The 16,083-nt window shown below is 36.5% G+C and overlaps 1 protein-coding gene and 1 pseudogene across 1 annotated transcript; one reads left to right on the plus strand and one right to left on the minus strand.

Annotated features, from left to right (window-relative positions):
* Positions 1-394: 394 nt before the first annotated feature.
* LOC113067802 (MIF4G domain-containing protein B-like) lies at positions 395-2,214 on the minus strand (annotated as a pseudogene).
* An 8,682-nt stretch (positions 2,215-10,896) lies between these two features.
* On the plus strand, positions 10,897-13,941 carry LOC113067784 (somatostatin receptor type 5-like). Its single transcript, XM_026240248.1, has 2 exons — positions 10,897-12,048; positions 13,651-13,941. Exons 1-2 carry the CDS (start codon positions 10,957-10,959, stop codon positions 13,729-13,731), a joined length of 1,173 nt encoding a protein of 390 aa, XP_026096033.1. The 5' UTR covers positions 10,897-10,956; the 3' UTR covers positions 13,732-13,941.
* The last annotated feature ends 2,142 nt before the right edge of the window (positions 13,942-16,083 follow it).

The following is a 16,083-nucleotide window of genomic DNA, read 5'->3' on the forward strand; positions in this document are numbered from 1 at the left end:
AAAGATCTGTGACCAATGATAACTAAATATACTTTGATTATAGCGCTAAAAAAGCCCTTTAGCTATAATTTCATATACCTTTTTCTATACCTTTCTACTATTTTCCTGTTTAATTTAAAAGTATGTTTAACCATGAGTGAACTGCATTATCGCACATATTAATATTTTGTCCTGGGGAATGCTGGGACATATTTCTAACATTACAACATGGGCTATTATTTGCAGACGGGAAAAAGACTGCAAGACTTTGTAATTGGGGAAATGCTAGCAGCACCCACTGATTAAACCCCAAGTGGCCTTGGGTGTTATTTCAGAGATGATCAAATTATAAAACTTTGATCTAAATAAATTATTAATTGTGCTTTTTTTCTTCTAATAATGTGAATGAATAAAACTATATTAAACCAGGAATGAGTATTAAAAAAGTATTAAAAATATGATCAACTTCATGTCACTTCAAGTCAACTTCAAAAACCACAACAAAACCAAAACCCAGTACTGCAACGAACTTTGACAATTCGGGACAAACCTCATGCCTAGCTAATCTCCAAGCCTTCATCAAAGGTAAATGTAAGAATTTCTTGTTTCTCTGATTGGTGGAGGCCTCAGTCCGTCACTTCGCTGTAGTAGTATTTCTGAGCCGTTTCGTCGAGAGTCCAGCCTCCTGCACGAAACTCAAGGATCTCGAGCAGGAGCAGACGACCCATGGAGCTCAGGTCCTCCTGCAGGAGAAATCCATCCCTCAGGAGATTGAACAGCTCATCCATGAGCTGCAGGTTCATCTTCTCCAGCTGATCTCCAATACGATGCAACTGTAACACCAGACAGTCCACCTGAGAGACAGAGAGAGGGATTTTGTGATCCATTACTAATTTACTCTATTAGTCTACCCAGTTCGATCAACCAGTAATAATGCTGAAGATTCACCTCCTCCTCGTTCTTCAGGGCATCAGATTGGGCCAGTCTGAACAAACAGTCATAGACGGGGTGCACCAGGGCCATCATGGGCATGTTGTTCACCTGCAGCAAACAGAAGAAAGTTAAAAATTAAGCACTTCAAATAAATTTGCATATGCACTTTTTTTTTATAATATAGTTACCTTGAGTACATTCCTAATTGTGATTTTGAAATGAAAAATAATAAAATTACTCACCCTAAAGCCTTCCAAGATGTACAGAAGAGAAATTTACATCACTTGTTCATCAGTGGACTTGTTTTGGCTTGTAAACATGCTTCATCTGTGCATATTTCTCTCCTGATTCAGATTAGACCATTAAGCAATTTTATGGATTACGGAAATAACATTTTCAAGTTAGAAACGTCTTAATTATGGATTTGTTTCTTACAAACATGGAGCTTTTCGCTTCACTAGATTTAAGTTGATGGACTGGATTGGTGTGGATTATTTTGATGTTTTTATCAGTTGTTTTGACTCTCATTCTGACGGCACCCATTCACTGCAGAGCATCCATTGCTGAACATCTGATGTAATGCTACATTTCTCCAAATCTGTTCTGATGAAGAAACAAACTCCTGTACATTTTGGATGGCCTGAGGGTGAGTACATTTTCAGCAAATTTTCATTTTGGGGTAAACTATTCCTTTAGGTTTTAAAACAGAAGGCAGCTATTCACCTTGAGGTAGTCAAAGACGTTGCAGATGAAGGACACGAGGCAAACCCATTCCTGAGTGGATCTCTTCCGCGTCTCCTCTCTGGCTTTGAATTCCTGCTGCAGTCGGTTCAGAAGGTTACGCCGAAACACGTTCCCATTGGTCTGTTTGGCCTCTGCCTGAATCAAGTGAGTCAGTTGATTACAACTCAATCCTAATAAACTACAAGACAAATGTGAGCATTTTTATACATTGAAGAGAATGCAACATGAAAACTTTTAAGTGTTCTGTATTAAAAACATGAGCATGTGGTGCATTTGTTTACCTGGACAATCGTGTAACAGATGCGTCCGGCCTCTCTGCTGAAGATCAGGTCCTTCAGAGACTGGTCCACTATTACACTGGACACTTTCTCCAGGTCAACTGAACCTGGATCTGAGGGGGGAGAAGCAACAACAACATGTGTGAGCCCAACAGTAAAATAAGTCATGCAAAATCACTGCAGATTAAGGATAATGACCTTTCAAAGCAATTTTGAGGAGTTTCTGTGTCTCCACAGCAAACGACTGGATTGTGTACTCTTCTTTAGAGGAGTTCTCCATTCTGTTTACGATGGGAAGACAGGGAAATCAATCAATAACCAGCCTTCAAGCACATAAGATCAGTTTTTCTGTGAAAAGAACTGCAAATATCCCAAACAATGTGCATTGTCTGGTTGAACAATAAGGAAGAACAAATTAAGTTGAGCTACAATTAACAATCCTGTTACAGACAAATACTGTGTAGTCAAATGTCTTGTCTGCAACCTTTTAGAAAGAAGACCATGATTTATTTTATGGCAATGCAACTCACACCAATAACACACTATCTCCACATTGTCACTGTGCTCATGTGAAACAGGTGATGTGTGAAATATGTGCTGTCTTCATCAGTCTTACTTTCAAAGGGAATCAGAGCAGCTCTGTGTTAAACAGGGATAAACGGATTAGGACAAACACCATTGACACTAAACAAACGCAACAACTTCATGATAAACGACTCAAAACTAATGATTATTACGGACCATAAGCACTATTTTCTAAGAGCGATAGCAACTGTAAGTTTACCGTCGATTGTAAGGCGTCTTTACTTTACTTTCCCACGTGCTGTCGAAGAGTTAGCGAATAAATTATTCATTATTATGGTTCAAAGCACATAAAACAGCCCAGTAAGACAAGTAAAACTACATTTAGACAGCCAGCGTCAAACTAAAATATTTATAAACAACAACACAGGAGCACACCTAACCGTTTACATGTCAGCTTGATACCATAGAAGCGGATTTCAAACATTCAACAACACTGCGAAATGCATATACAATGTTTTATACTACTAAAAAAGCGAGAGGGGTAATATTACATGTTCAAAAGGACATAAGGCAAATCTTTTTCACATGTCTAATCCTCGCTCTTTTCCTGCCGTCTCCCCGTAAGCAAATTTACGTTGGACGGCTGGTCTTATGAATATTAATTACGTAATGTGACGTTTTCTGGGTTGAAGTAACTGATTGGTTGAAGATGGCTAGTTCTATTTTAAATATTCATTGCGTTATCCTGGACCCCATATGGAAAGGACGAGAAGCAACTTTTGTATGGCCGCCGTAGTAATATTAATAAACAAAACGTGTCTCTCAATTACGTAAAAAAGAAAAGAAAAGGAAAATGTTCAACACATCCAGGGCTGCCGCTTGGGGGCGCGCAGCCATAAGCGGTTCATTAGAACATAAAAATTATTGATTATTAAAACAATATATTTGAAACATACCCTCGATTTATTTTAATACTAAATGAGATCGTGTGGCTGACCTTGGTACAAAAATATTAATAATAAATGACAAAAATATTATATTATAAAATAATATGTAATACATTTCAAAATACTCCTGAATAATAAAATAAACTTGTGTATATAACCATATCCTGTATATCAAAGGTCTTCTTAAATTTAAGATGATATTTTACACAATTTTACAGGCAAAAAATCATTAATCTTGTCATATATACATTAACATCATCTCAGAAGTCAATATGCATAAACTGAATGAAAAGACAGAACATGTTTCACAAAAAAAAAAAAAAAAACATTTTGATAAAGAAAAAATTATAGCAATGCTGATTACTTTATTAAATATTGTTGTAAAAAGAAAAGTCAGCAATAACATAAGAACAAAGATGAGAAAGTACACATTTGAGCAAATTACATATATTAAGTAATTTACATATATACATACAACTATATATATATATATATATATATATATATATATATATATATATAGTTGTACAGAAATGTGTGTGTGTGTGTGTGTTTATATATTTATGTGTGTGTTTTCATAGTGGTGGCCAAAATTATTACAACATTTTTAGCAGCTAAAAAATTATATAACTTTTGCTGTAGAGTCAGTAGGAAATATTTAACATTTCCAAACATTCATTATGCCATTAATTGTAATACCCCAATGAGATTTTTGTCTGAGAGCCAGTGCAGCACACAGAGATCTGACCTCATCCTCATCATCATCAGTCTGTCTGAAATAAGATGAAGAAACAGAACAAACTGAGACAGACTCAATCCAGAAGAACTGTGGCAAAATATCCAAGACACATCAAGAAACACACCAGCATAAGCTACCTGAAAAATGTCGATTTAATTTAGTTAATAAAAGTTAATTAATAAAGACTTCTATTAATGTCATTGTTTTTGACAGCATCTTCATTTTACAGCATTTTTACACAAGTGCCTTAGCTTTTAACAGTATACTGTATTGCAAAGGTTTCTTGGAGCATTCTGACGAAACTCTCATTATTTCCAGTGTAACTGATAAGAAACGAGCAATTTCTTATGGATCTCAGTTTGAAACAAAGAAGGCAACCGTTTTGCTTAACTCAAAATATAGATTAACTGATTTTTTTCCCTTTTTGTCAACTTTAAAAAGTGGTTTTATAGAGCCATCTGGTGGTTAGCAGAGGAGTTGACAATGGAACTCAACTATATGTTTTTCTTCTTCTTCTTCTTCTTCTTCTTCTTCTTCTTCTTCTTCCTCCTCTTCTGCTTCGTCCTCCTCCACCTCCTTTTCTTCTTCTTCCTCTTCTTCTTCGTCCTCCTCCTCCTCTTCTTCTTCTTCTTCTTCCTCTTCTTCTTCTTCCTCTTCTTCTTCGTCCTCCTCCTCTTCTTCTTCTTCTTCCTCTTCTTCTTCGTCCTCCTCTTCTTCTTCTTCTTCGTCCTCCTCCTCTTCTTCTTCTTCTTCTTCTTCCTCTTCTTCTTCTTCTTCTTCTTCTTCTTCGAGAAAGTCTATTGTGTGTTATGTATGTATGTGTATGCAAAAAAAGAAAAGAAAAAAGATATTCCCTTTGAATTTCATGTATTTATTTAAGAAGTGAAATTCATTTATATCAAGAACTCACCAGTAACTTCAGACAATGACTTAAAAAAAAGAAAGATTCTGTATTTAAATATGTGAAGTTTGAAGTATTTTATTAGGGACATTCAAAGAGCTCTTTCATATGTTTTCTTAATAAAACTTTGATGATATTGTATTTTATTTATTTTTATTTTTTTGCAGAGCTTTTTTTCAGATGTTGTGCATCTTAGTTACAGTACTGCGCATCATCCTCTTATCAGCAGCAGTAAAATAACAGCCAAGGTGTGAGCTTTACTGTCATAACAATGCCACTTAAAAAAATAAAAAGTCACTTTTCTGAGGTGGGATTGAGTTCATTTAGCCAACATTAGCAGCAGCCAGAGTCCAGAGTGTGGGATGGTGTCATGACAGAAGCACTGCAGTATCCAATGGGAACGTGATATAATGCCATAAAAAACCTGATAAGCTCAGAATGGATCTAAATGAGGTTTTTATGCTTGTGTCAACATAGCCAAAAAACTTGCTTTCTGTCACATCGGAGTAGCAGTGATAGTTTACAGAGAAGAACTGTGTGTGTGTGTGTGTGTGTGTGCGCGCATGTCTGAGAGCACCTTGTTTTTATATCCTGCTGGGGACTAAATACACACAAACTCATAGCGACTCATGTCACAGTAGGGACCTAAGGTTTTTACATTTTTAATTAAAGGTATTTATTTATTTATTTTTTATTATTATTATTTTTTGTAATGTAAAAATGCAGTGAGGGGTAGGGTTGCAGAATATGCAGAATCCCTACAAGGAATGCAAACCAGACACAGTTCCATGAAAGATGCAGAAATAATGTTTTATGCTAATGTTTTGAGAACATCATTAAAGACCAAAGAACATTCTACAGACTTTCTATTAATGTTACTAGAAGAATATCAATAGCTTTGTTATTACCTGAAGATATTATTAAGCATTGACATCTTGATATTACATTTATCATTGCCATTTTCTGTAAAGCTGCTTTGAAACAGTCTGTATTGTGACAGGCACAATACAAATAAACTTGACTAGACTGAGAGGCTGTGTTAGTGTTAAAGTGAGTGAAGTAGATCTGTTATCTCCAGCTGACACATGGTCTCACAGTAGGCTATAGTATTATATATGCACCTTATACATTCATCAAAACATCAACATGCCAGAGCCATCAGGATGATGTAGGTATGGATTCTCTGTCTTTTTGACTTTTTTTTAAGTCTCATGCTGGATAGGAAGGAAACGGCCTCCATTCCCTGCTCCTCCTCTTCCTGTGTCTGTGTGTTTCCCTTCTTCTGCCCAGATCATCCTGAAATTTATTTTTACCATTTTTATGATGCCCTTTCTCCATTGATCTGTGGAAAGTCCACATATGTGTCTGCCTGTGTTCTATAATAATCAAGACGTACTGAACTATAGTCATTTATGGACTTATCAGAGAAGATAAAAGGAACATTTTGATAATGCAGCTCTGATGAAAAGGGAGAATTCACAACAACCAAAGAAAATGATAATATCTCATTACATTTGAACAAACTTGCATGGCTTTATTTGTTTTTGAGAAAATAAGTTATGACAGAATTTTCATTTTAGGGTGAACTACTCCTTTAAGACTCCCATGTCAAGTGCCTACTGATTAGAAACCACAGAAATACCAAAACATTTCCATGATATGAAACTTCCTTTTCCTCCTTAACTTTCTGCTTTTAGACCAAAGTGAACTACCATTGTCCTCAATGGAAGCCTATTTCTGCACATAAAAAAACAAAACAAAACAAAGTATAATTATGGAATAAAATGCAATTAAATAAAAAGTATAAATAATAACGCAAGTGGAAATTATGACATACCAAGTCATAATTATGACATAAACAGTCAAACATTAGACTACATTAGAATTATGACTTTTATCTCATAATTTACATCTCGTAAATATGATTTCGTATGTAATAATTATGATTTCTTAATTTCTTAATTTTTACATTTTTGTCATAATTTTGACTTTTACGTCTTAATAATGACATTTATGTCATAATTTAATCTTTTTATCTCATATTATTCTTTAAAAATAATATCTATGGTTTACTAAAGTATTTTTCCTATGTGGTGGGAAAGTACGTCTATTCTTGTCAATATAAATGAGATCAAATAAAAAGGAAAGCTGTGTGAGTGATTCTCATACAAAAACCAGAATATATTTTTTTGTTTAATGTCTTAATACATATATCCTCAAACACATCCAGTTTAAGTCAATCAGCATTTCTGACAGTCAACATTACACTGTAAAATGTTCTGTGCTTCACAAATTTATCTTGCTTCTGGGGTTTGAGCTCAGCGTGTGATGTTTATTACTTGCTAGTGGTTCCCAACCTGGTTCCTGGATGCCCCCCAACACAGCACATGTGGCATCTCTTCTTTGTCCGACACAGCGAGCTCAGGTGGAGTCTCTACTAATAACCTGATGAACTGAATCAGATGTTTCGATTACGGTGACATGGAAAACCCGCAGTGTTGGGGGGGGGGGGGGGCTCCAGGAACATGGACATAACTACTACTTATGCAATTTATGCACTTTCGCGTAAGCCACTGTGATAAGAAAGCTGCACGGATCACTGATGTAACTGTCTCACATCCGTGCATGCAGAGACATCACTGGGTGGAAACTGAACGTTAGTGAGGAACATGCTCTTATAAAATCTGCCAGTCACATAAACACACACATTAGCTTGTTCATTGCCAAGGAAACAGTAAAAAAAAAAAAAAAATTCCCAACAACTACAATGTGTTTATCAGTTATGAGAAGACCATATTTTAACCTACTGTATATTTTATACATATTTAAGGCAATATTATTAGCTGTGTTTGAGTGAAATCAGAAATGTCCAAACTGCAAGTACAACAATTAAATATAAATAAATATTCAATTATATTCAACTAGACTTCCACAATGGAGATCCAGGTTCTACCTTTAAATGCTGAAAACCATCCGGAAATTGGCACAAATGTAAAATGTAAAAAAACTTAGTATAATCTTAACTGGCATCGGAGCCTTCTGATCAAATAAAACACAAATCATTTCTCTTTTACTGCATAGTAAACCTCAATTCGCTATTGGAGCTCTGCAGCTCTATATTGTGAGAGTGGAATGCAGGCATACACACCCTTGCCATTTCTTACATCTGTAAAATATGGCTTTAAAATACTCAAACAAAAGAGTTTTTCGGCGGTTTTGAACACTGGGTTGTTCACCCTGCCAGTAAAGATTAACAATCGAGACATCTGACCCTTTCAAAAAGGACAAATGTCTGGAGAACTCACAATACTAAGCACTAAACACTCCTGTATTGCATAGAAAAAATACTTTAAGACACTTAATGGAGAACAAATAAAATCCAATTAGTTTTTAATTTGATACATATAGGCTATGTCTTTTAATTTCTAGTAGGTACAAGAAGAATTAGCACTTTAGAAAATGCAAGTTTGTCTAAGGCACATGTACAGTAGTGTGTTTTTCAAAGGCGTAGTAAAAAAGACCATAAAATGTTACACTGCTGCGTTTTCGTTGTGCGACAGTTATATGACCTGACACCTGCTTCACCGGGGAATGACACATTTATATACTTCAGTGAAGACTATCAGTAAAATCACCATTAGGAGCTCGGTGCAACGTGCAGATCCATGCATGACTATAGGGATATAGCCTAGGTCAGAAAAACAGAAGCTGGTTTGTGCCTGTGACGTATGAAGTGCTGTGCTCTGGTCCTGTTGCGCGCAGAAGACTATAAAGCCGCGCGCGCGTGGAGAGAGCAGCACCTCTCCACCTGAACCAATCTGAATGAGTCAGACGCTCCACGGAGGAAAACACTACAAGTACATTTAGACATTTATTAGCTGTACAGATAGTTGCCTAAATGGTTGGCCAGATGTGGATGTTATAATCTTGTGGTTTTCTTGAAGAAAAACGATGCGGATTATGCGCGCACCGCAACAAAACGCCTTGTAGTGAACTCATTTAAGCTGGAATCGGGGATGAAGGTGATGTGCTGGCTCTTGATGTTGGATCTTAGACAAAGAGACATTGAGTCATCTAATCTTTATTGATCACAGAAACGGAGAAGAGTCTGATCAATTAGTGGAAGTGCTTCTGAAACCCAGAGGACCGCGCACTGCGTTTGAGGTAGGGTTGCTATAATTAAATAAGAGTGATTCTGTGACCGAATTAAGCCTAATACTTTGCATGGTATTTAGTGGAAATAGTCGTGTTATCAACTTTAATTCCAATTGCATTTTTTTTTTCTGTGAAAACTTTACCTATATTGCTACAAAGGCATGTGAGCTGTTTTGATTGGAGTGATCATCTACTGCAAATAAGAGAGCTAAATTTACACTTTGATTAATGCTAGTTTAAACATATAAAAATGTTGTTAGTTTGCCCATTAAAGGCAGTAAATCACAATGACTTTCTAGAGCTGAATTTCTATATAGATATTTCATAATTAACCATTATATTACATTTATATTTAAATAAATGCGAAAAGAAGTTCTGTAAGGAATTTCCATGAGTAATTTTAGGGGTGAAGTGACTTGAGCTACAGCTATCGATTGATTGATTGATTGATATATATACTATATTAAAATGACAATGCTTGAATGCAATGGTTATTCCCTCAGCGAACTGTTAAGTGAAAATTCGCACCCAGTAAATCGTAACTATTAAAATGTTTGAAATCTTATATTAGCCTATAGCCTATATAGGCCTAATTGGCGAATAGGACCACCCTGCACAAAGAGATCTGCACGTGCACCATAGATGATTCGCAAGCTGAGCAAGGGCTCGTGATTAACTAGACCGTCTACCGTACTATTTTAAAGCTGGCCCAAAGATGCGAAGCGTGTGGCATAGAAGACAAGTTAACTATTCACCTGTGCGGGGAAATGCGGACGGGTCATATTAATTAGTGTCCACTGGACTGTTTGTACTCATAACAGTGACATCGTTACCCTTTGTTTCGATTTAAGGTCCAGCGCATTTCTGAGGCTGTGCTTTATTTGTGCAACACATTTGTGTCGCTCTGTTCACTTTGCACGTCTCATATCCAGCGCGAGGGCCACTTAAAAGTCAAGGTCATGCAACCCATAAACAACAACTACATTGTTCATGCAATGACAATGCGATATGAATATACATGTTTTTGAAACACGAAAAAATGCCAAATAACTGGGGAAAAGCCTTTGACATTTTTGTTGGGGTTGTTGTTGGGGTAACAAACTTTTATTCTAATGTCTATGGGGAAAAAAAGAAAGAAAAAAAGGGGTACAAGTAGAAGTGCTGCATGTCAGAAAATAGGCTAAAATTTTACAACCAAATGCCTTAGAAGAAAAAAAAAGGTGCTTATTTTCTAGATCTTCATAAAACCATTAATGCACAATATGCTGATCTGACGTGAAAAAAAAAACATCTTTTACCCCAAAGAACCATTGAGGAACCTTTATTGTTAGGATTGAAAATCTTGTTGAGCCTCCGACTTATTCTTATGAACTATACTGAATTTGGAAGGTATTTCCAAGTCAACATTCTCTCATAATTGTTTAATTCAAGTTTTAATCATGTTTTATGATTTTTCTGTGCACTAATAAAATCTGTACAAATGCAGCTCAGTGCATTGTGTTTGAAGGAATTTTCCATATAGATTTTCCCATATTTCGATTCAAGCATTGCATTGTGTTAAAGGAATATAATTGATAAACTTATCACATAATGTCTTTTTTTTTTGTATGGATTTTTAGTCAAACGAGCAAGTTTAATTTCTTATTTTAAATATCATGGTGCTGAGATAAACCACTTTTCTCATTTTGTTCTTTATAGCCCTTTGGTGACTCAAAAATCAGCGGTTCCTTGCCAAATCGGTGCCTGTATCTAAATATGGCAACCCAGGGGTCCATGTGCAACACCTCGATCTCAGACTACGCAAACCAGTCCAATGAATTCAATAATACTTTTCACCAACTGAATGGGAGCTCGATGGCCGAGGAGGACAGCACAAAGATTCTGGCCGTTATCTACCTCGTGGTTTTTGTCGTGGGTTTGACGGGCAACTCTCTGGCCATTTTCGTGGTCCTGCGCTACACCAAAATGAAAACGGTCACAAACATGTACATTTTAAACCTGGCAGTGGCCGACGAGCTGTACATCCTGGGACTTCCATTTCTCACCGCCCACAACGTGCTCACCTATTGGCCGTTTGGCAACTTCCTCTGTCGTATTCTGATGTGGACAGACTCCATCAGTCAATTTACTAGCACATTCTGTCTGACAGTAATGAGCATTGATCGCTATATGGCTGTGGTGCATCCTATCCGCAGCGCGCGGTGGCGGCGGCCCAGAGTTGCCAAGGTGATAAATAGCATGGTATGGGCACTGTCCTGTCTGCTAACGCTGCCAGTCATCATTTACTGTGACGTTCAGCCGGAGCTCAACACCTGCAACCTGAGCTGGCCCGAACCGCGTGATGTGTGGTCGACCGCTTTCATCCTCTACACCGCCATACTAGGTTTCTTCTTCCCACTTATGGTTATCTGTCTTTGCTACCTGCTCATTGTAATCAAGGTAAAGTCAGCTAGTGCGCGAGCGGGACTCTCCAAACGCGGCAGGTCTGAGAAGAAAGTGACGAGAATGGTGGTGATCATCGTGGTGGTGTTTGTCCTGTGCTGGCTGCCGTTTTTCATCATCAACATCCTCAACCTGATCAGCACCCTCCCGGAGAACAGCCTCATGACCGGCATCTACTTTCTCACCGTCATCCTGACCTACGTCAACAGCTGCGCCAATCCTCTGCTCTACAGCTTTCTGTCAGACAACTTCAAGCGGAGCTTCCAGCAAGTGTTGTGCATCCACAAGGTCAACGGGGTCAGCAACGGTCACCCTGGTCGTGAGCACCTCAGCAGGAACCAACAGAACGAGGCCTTCTTCCCTCCAAGGAGCTTTGATTTCAACAACCATGTCCAGACCTATCAGGTAAGGGCCTTTGATTATTAAACACATCCTTAGAATCCTCTTTAAAACAATGGAGCCACTTAGAATGAAGACCAGGGTCAATGTCAGTGTTAAAAAAGGTCATTGCGAATGTTTATCTCACAATTCTGACTTTATAACCCATATTTGTGAGAGGATTTTTTTCTTCTCAGATTCTAATAGGAAAACTCTCAATTCTAGCTTTATTTCTCAGAATTGCAAGTTTACACCTCAAAATGTAGATTTATTTTTATTTTTTATATGGGACATACACTGGCAATTGCGAGAAATATAGTCGAAATTGTGAGATGCAATTGTGAGATGCAAAACAACCCAGAATTGTGAGATACAAACACATTGTTGTGTTATAAAGTCAGAATTGTGAGACATAAATTTGCAATTCTCTGAGAAAATAGTCCGTTTTTGGAAATGGATTTCATAACTGACAATTGTGAATTTATATTCACAATTCGGAGAAAACAATTTCGTATTGCAAAATATAAGCTTAGGATTGTGAGTTTGTATCTCTCAGTTTCAACTATTTTTTTCACAATTGCAAGTGCATATCCCGTAATTCGTACTCATGATTGCGAGTTTATCACACAATTAAAAAATAAAAATAAAAAATCTAATTCACATGTAAATTCACAATTGTGTGGGGGAAAAGTCAGAATTGTCGAATAAAAAAAATTGCAATTACTTTGTGGCAGAAATGGGCTTATTTAAACAAACGACTCAAAATGAAATAAAAATAAAGCTAACAGAAATATTTACAAAAACCAATAAAAAAGTAACAAAGCACATAACATTACAACTAATTACTAAAACGTAAATTAAATTCTAATTTAATTTGCATTTAAATTAATTTGGAATTGGCTACTCTAACAATGAAGTTTTTTGAATTTCCAATTAAAATGTTCATGTCTTTACTCATCTGCCTATGAATTTGATGCTGATTATTTTTTGCAATGTATTTGTAAACTTCACTGACAAACCAGCATTCAGTAGTTTCTCTAAGGCCTTCATTTTATCACATATAGCACTATGACAAAAGAGGGAAGGATGCTCATCGATAATGGTCATAAATGTCAGGCTTATCAGAGCAAACAGCAGAGAACATCGAATCACTAAATCTTCTCCAATCAAACAGGTCTGGCCCAACACACCTCAGTCATCAGATTATGAAACCTTGTCCTCAAAGAAATGATATAGATCATAAACACAAAACAACCAGGGACATGTTCCATTCTCAGGCAGCGTCAACATTCCAAACATTCTAATTAGAATACATTTAGAATGTTGAGAAACATGGAAGCTTTGAATGCTGGTATATGCCATAGCATTATAAAACAACATTTCTATTAAATGTTCACTATTGCATAATGGACTCTAGGACACTGCTGAAGGCATGTAGATCTCAACTGGTTGTTCTGTACAGTACATAAATGCCCCTTAAAAGTAGATCTGAAGGAAAACAAATACTCAGATTACATCTGAACTGCATTTGAAGAATAGATTCTTATAATTGTTGCTGCAAGGCTTAAGGCTTTATTCTTTCTATTGTTTTTGCTTTCTGAAATCCTATACCTACCTTTTCCTTTTCAGTCCATTGGTTTGAAGGCTGAAGCCTGCGATAAATTGGAAAACCACCGACCTGGACCACAGCCAAGCAGCCAGTCCATATAAAATCAGAAACTTGGATGGATTTTTTTCCCCCTTTTAACACACATATTCTTTTTGTTCCGAGTTGGTCGTCCAATCAAAGTCATTATGACATGGTCAAAATATATGGCTTTATATAAAGTAATTGTTGTCTATGCCTAGAGTAAACACTCTCTGGTGCACAAACACAATACATTTCCATATAAAAATCACTCTGTGATGAGAAGATATCAGTGATGTTGTATATAACTGTAAATATGTATTATAATGGCAAATGGTTCATCATTTTGTTCCGCATGACTGAATGAAACTGGGAAACTGTTCATCCTCCACATTTGGACCAATTTGGATAATTGAGAGAGAGAGAAAGAGGCTTCTGCTGTTACATTTTGATGGACATTGCTAATTTGGTGGCGGTTCTGAACATTTTCCCTTTCGAACAAGTTCTCCTGGTGGTTTTCTGCATTTCAAAGCTGGGTGAAACACAAAGTTTGGTGGAAATGGCCAAACAGCCTGTTTATTAAAGGCAGAATGTCTAATTTATGATGGATGAAGATTCTTGGAGCTAAAGCAATGGCCAAAACATCCTGAGAGTAGCAACAAGCTGCTAAGGCAGATATCAAGATTTAATTTTTGTTCTTTAGTCTGGGTTGATAAGATGTACCTGTGTTATGTTACCTTCATCTTGATGTTGTTTGTATCATTCCTAATAAACCTGGATTTACAGGATTATGATACGTTTCAAATGGAAACAGGGGAATCTTGTATGTTATGTATGTTATTAGATTATTATGTGCTGTATATAGTAAACAATACTGTAAAGTGAATTACTTTAAATAGAGGTCCAGGCAAAATGGTTTATATTAACCTGCTAATCACCCTTTCAGAGTTCTACAAGTACATAAACAGCTGCTTACAAGTACATTAAACAGTGTATTAAACAGCTGCTTACAAGTACATTAAACAGTGTATTAAACAGCTGCTTACAAGTACATTAAACAGTGTATTAAACAGCTGCTTACAAGTACATTAAACAGTGTATTAAACAGCTGCTTGCAATGATTAAAAAAAAAAAAAAACTCCATCCATTAACATTTCATGACTTGTTTATTTATATATAATATTTTTATTTGACAAGTCACCTTTACATCATCAGATTCCTTATTTGTGTCCAGGGCCAGAAGGTCAACAGATTTTCCATACTATATTGGCTTTAGATTTACAGAGTCTGTACTCATTAATAGACACTTCTGGGTCAGTTTAGCCAATTATCAACTATAGCCCCCAGAAGAAAAACAAAGAGGCACGCAGAAGGGACAATACTCAAAATGAGATAAGTATGCAGACAAAATGTTACATAGACGAGACTGTCAGCTTAGACAAAATTATGCTTCTTCATCCGAACAGATTTGGAGAAATGTAGCATTACATCAGCAGTGGATCCTCTGCAGTGAATGGGTGCCGTCAGAATTAGAGTCCAAACATCTGATAACTCACCACTCCATGTGATTAGAAAAGCTGCATGTCTATAAGAAACTATTATTTTAACTTTAAACCATTGTTTCTGGCGAAAAAAAAATAAAAGTTGATAATCCATTGTCTAGTGAAAAAGTTTATTCCCTCTTGTTCTCCTCACATCAAAATCCACCAACATATTTGTGTAAACTCTTTTGGGGCATTTTTTATTTTTTTTTTTTTGATCTTCTATTTCAGACAAAATTATTTTTCACTGGAGAAAGCAATAAATATAAATAGGGGACTTTTTGCCCGGAAGCAACGGTTTGAAGTAAAAAAAAAAAAAACATCTTGATGGATTTGTCTCTTACAAACATGCAGCTTTTCTCTTCACCAGACTAAATGATGGACTGGAGTGGTGTGGATTATTGTGATGTTTTTATCAGCTGTTTGGACGCTCATTCTGACGGCACCCATTCACTGCAGAGGAACTATTGCTGAGCAAGTGATGGAATGATACATTTCTTCAAATCTGTTCCAATAAACAAACTCATCTACATCTTTGATGGCCTGAGGGTGAGGATATTTGGAGGAAAATTCCTTTCAGAGGGTGTATTTCTCCGACTAAAAATATGAGTCCGCTGCAAGATCAGTTCTGGTTTTACATCATCATCATCCAATCAGCAAAAAGATCTAGATCAGACCAGATCCCTTCTTTCCACTGCTTTTCTGCAATACTATGGTGAAGTAAGAAGGTTTAACAAATGCAAAACATTTCTATTAAATACTTACTGTTGTACTTTGGACTGTATAAATACCATGCCCTTTCTGGCATGCAGGCAAACCTATAGATCATCCCGTCTTTACAAGTGCACCATTTACTCTTTCATTTTTTCCTTCTCTTAAAATGTTTCATTATGC

The sequence above is a fragment of the Carassius auratus genome, linkage group LG28B (assembly GCF_003368295.1).
Source record: "Carassius auratus strain Wakin linkage group LG28B, ASM336829v1, whole genome shotgun sequence".
Taxonomy (NCBI): domain Eukaryota; kingdom Metazoa; phylum Chordata; class Actinopteri; order Cypriniformes; family Cyprinidae; genus Carassius; species Carassius auratus.

Excerpts from the sequence above, each read along its gene's own strand:
- LOC113067784 (XM_026240248.1), top strand. The coding sequence starts at position 10,957 with ATGGCAACCCAGGGGTCCATGTGCAACACCTCGATCTCAGACTACGCA. Across the intron at positions 12,049-13,650 it reads ACCATGTCCAGACCTATCAG|TCCATTGGTTTGAAGGCTGA; the intron begins GTAAGGGCCTTT and ends TTTCCTTTTCAG.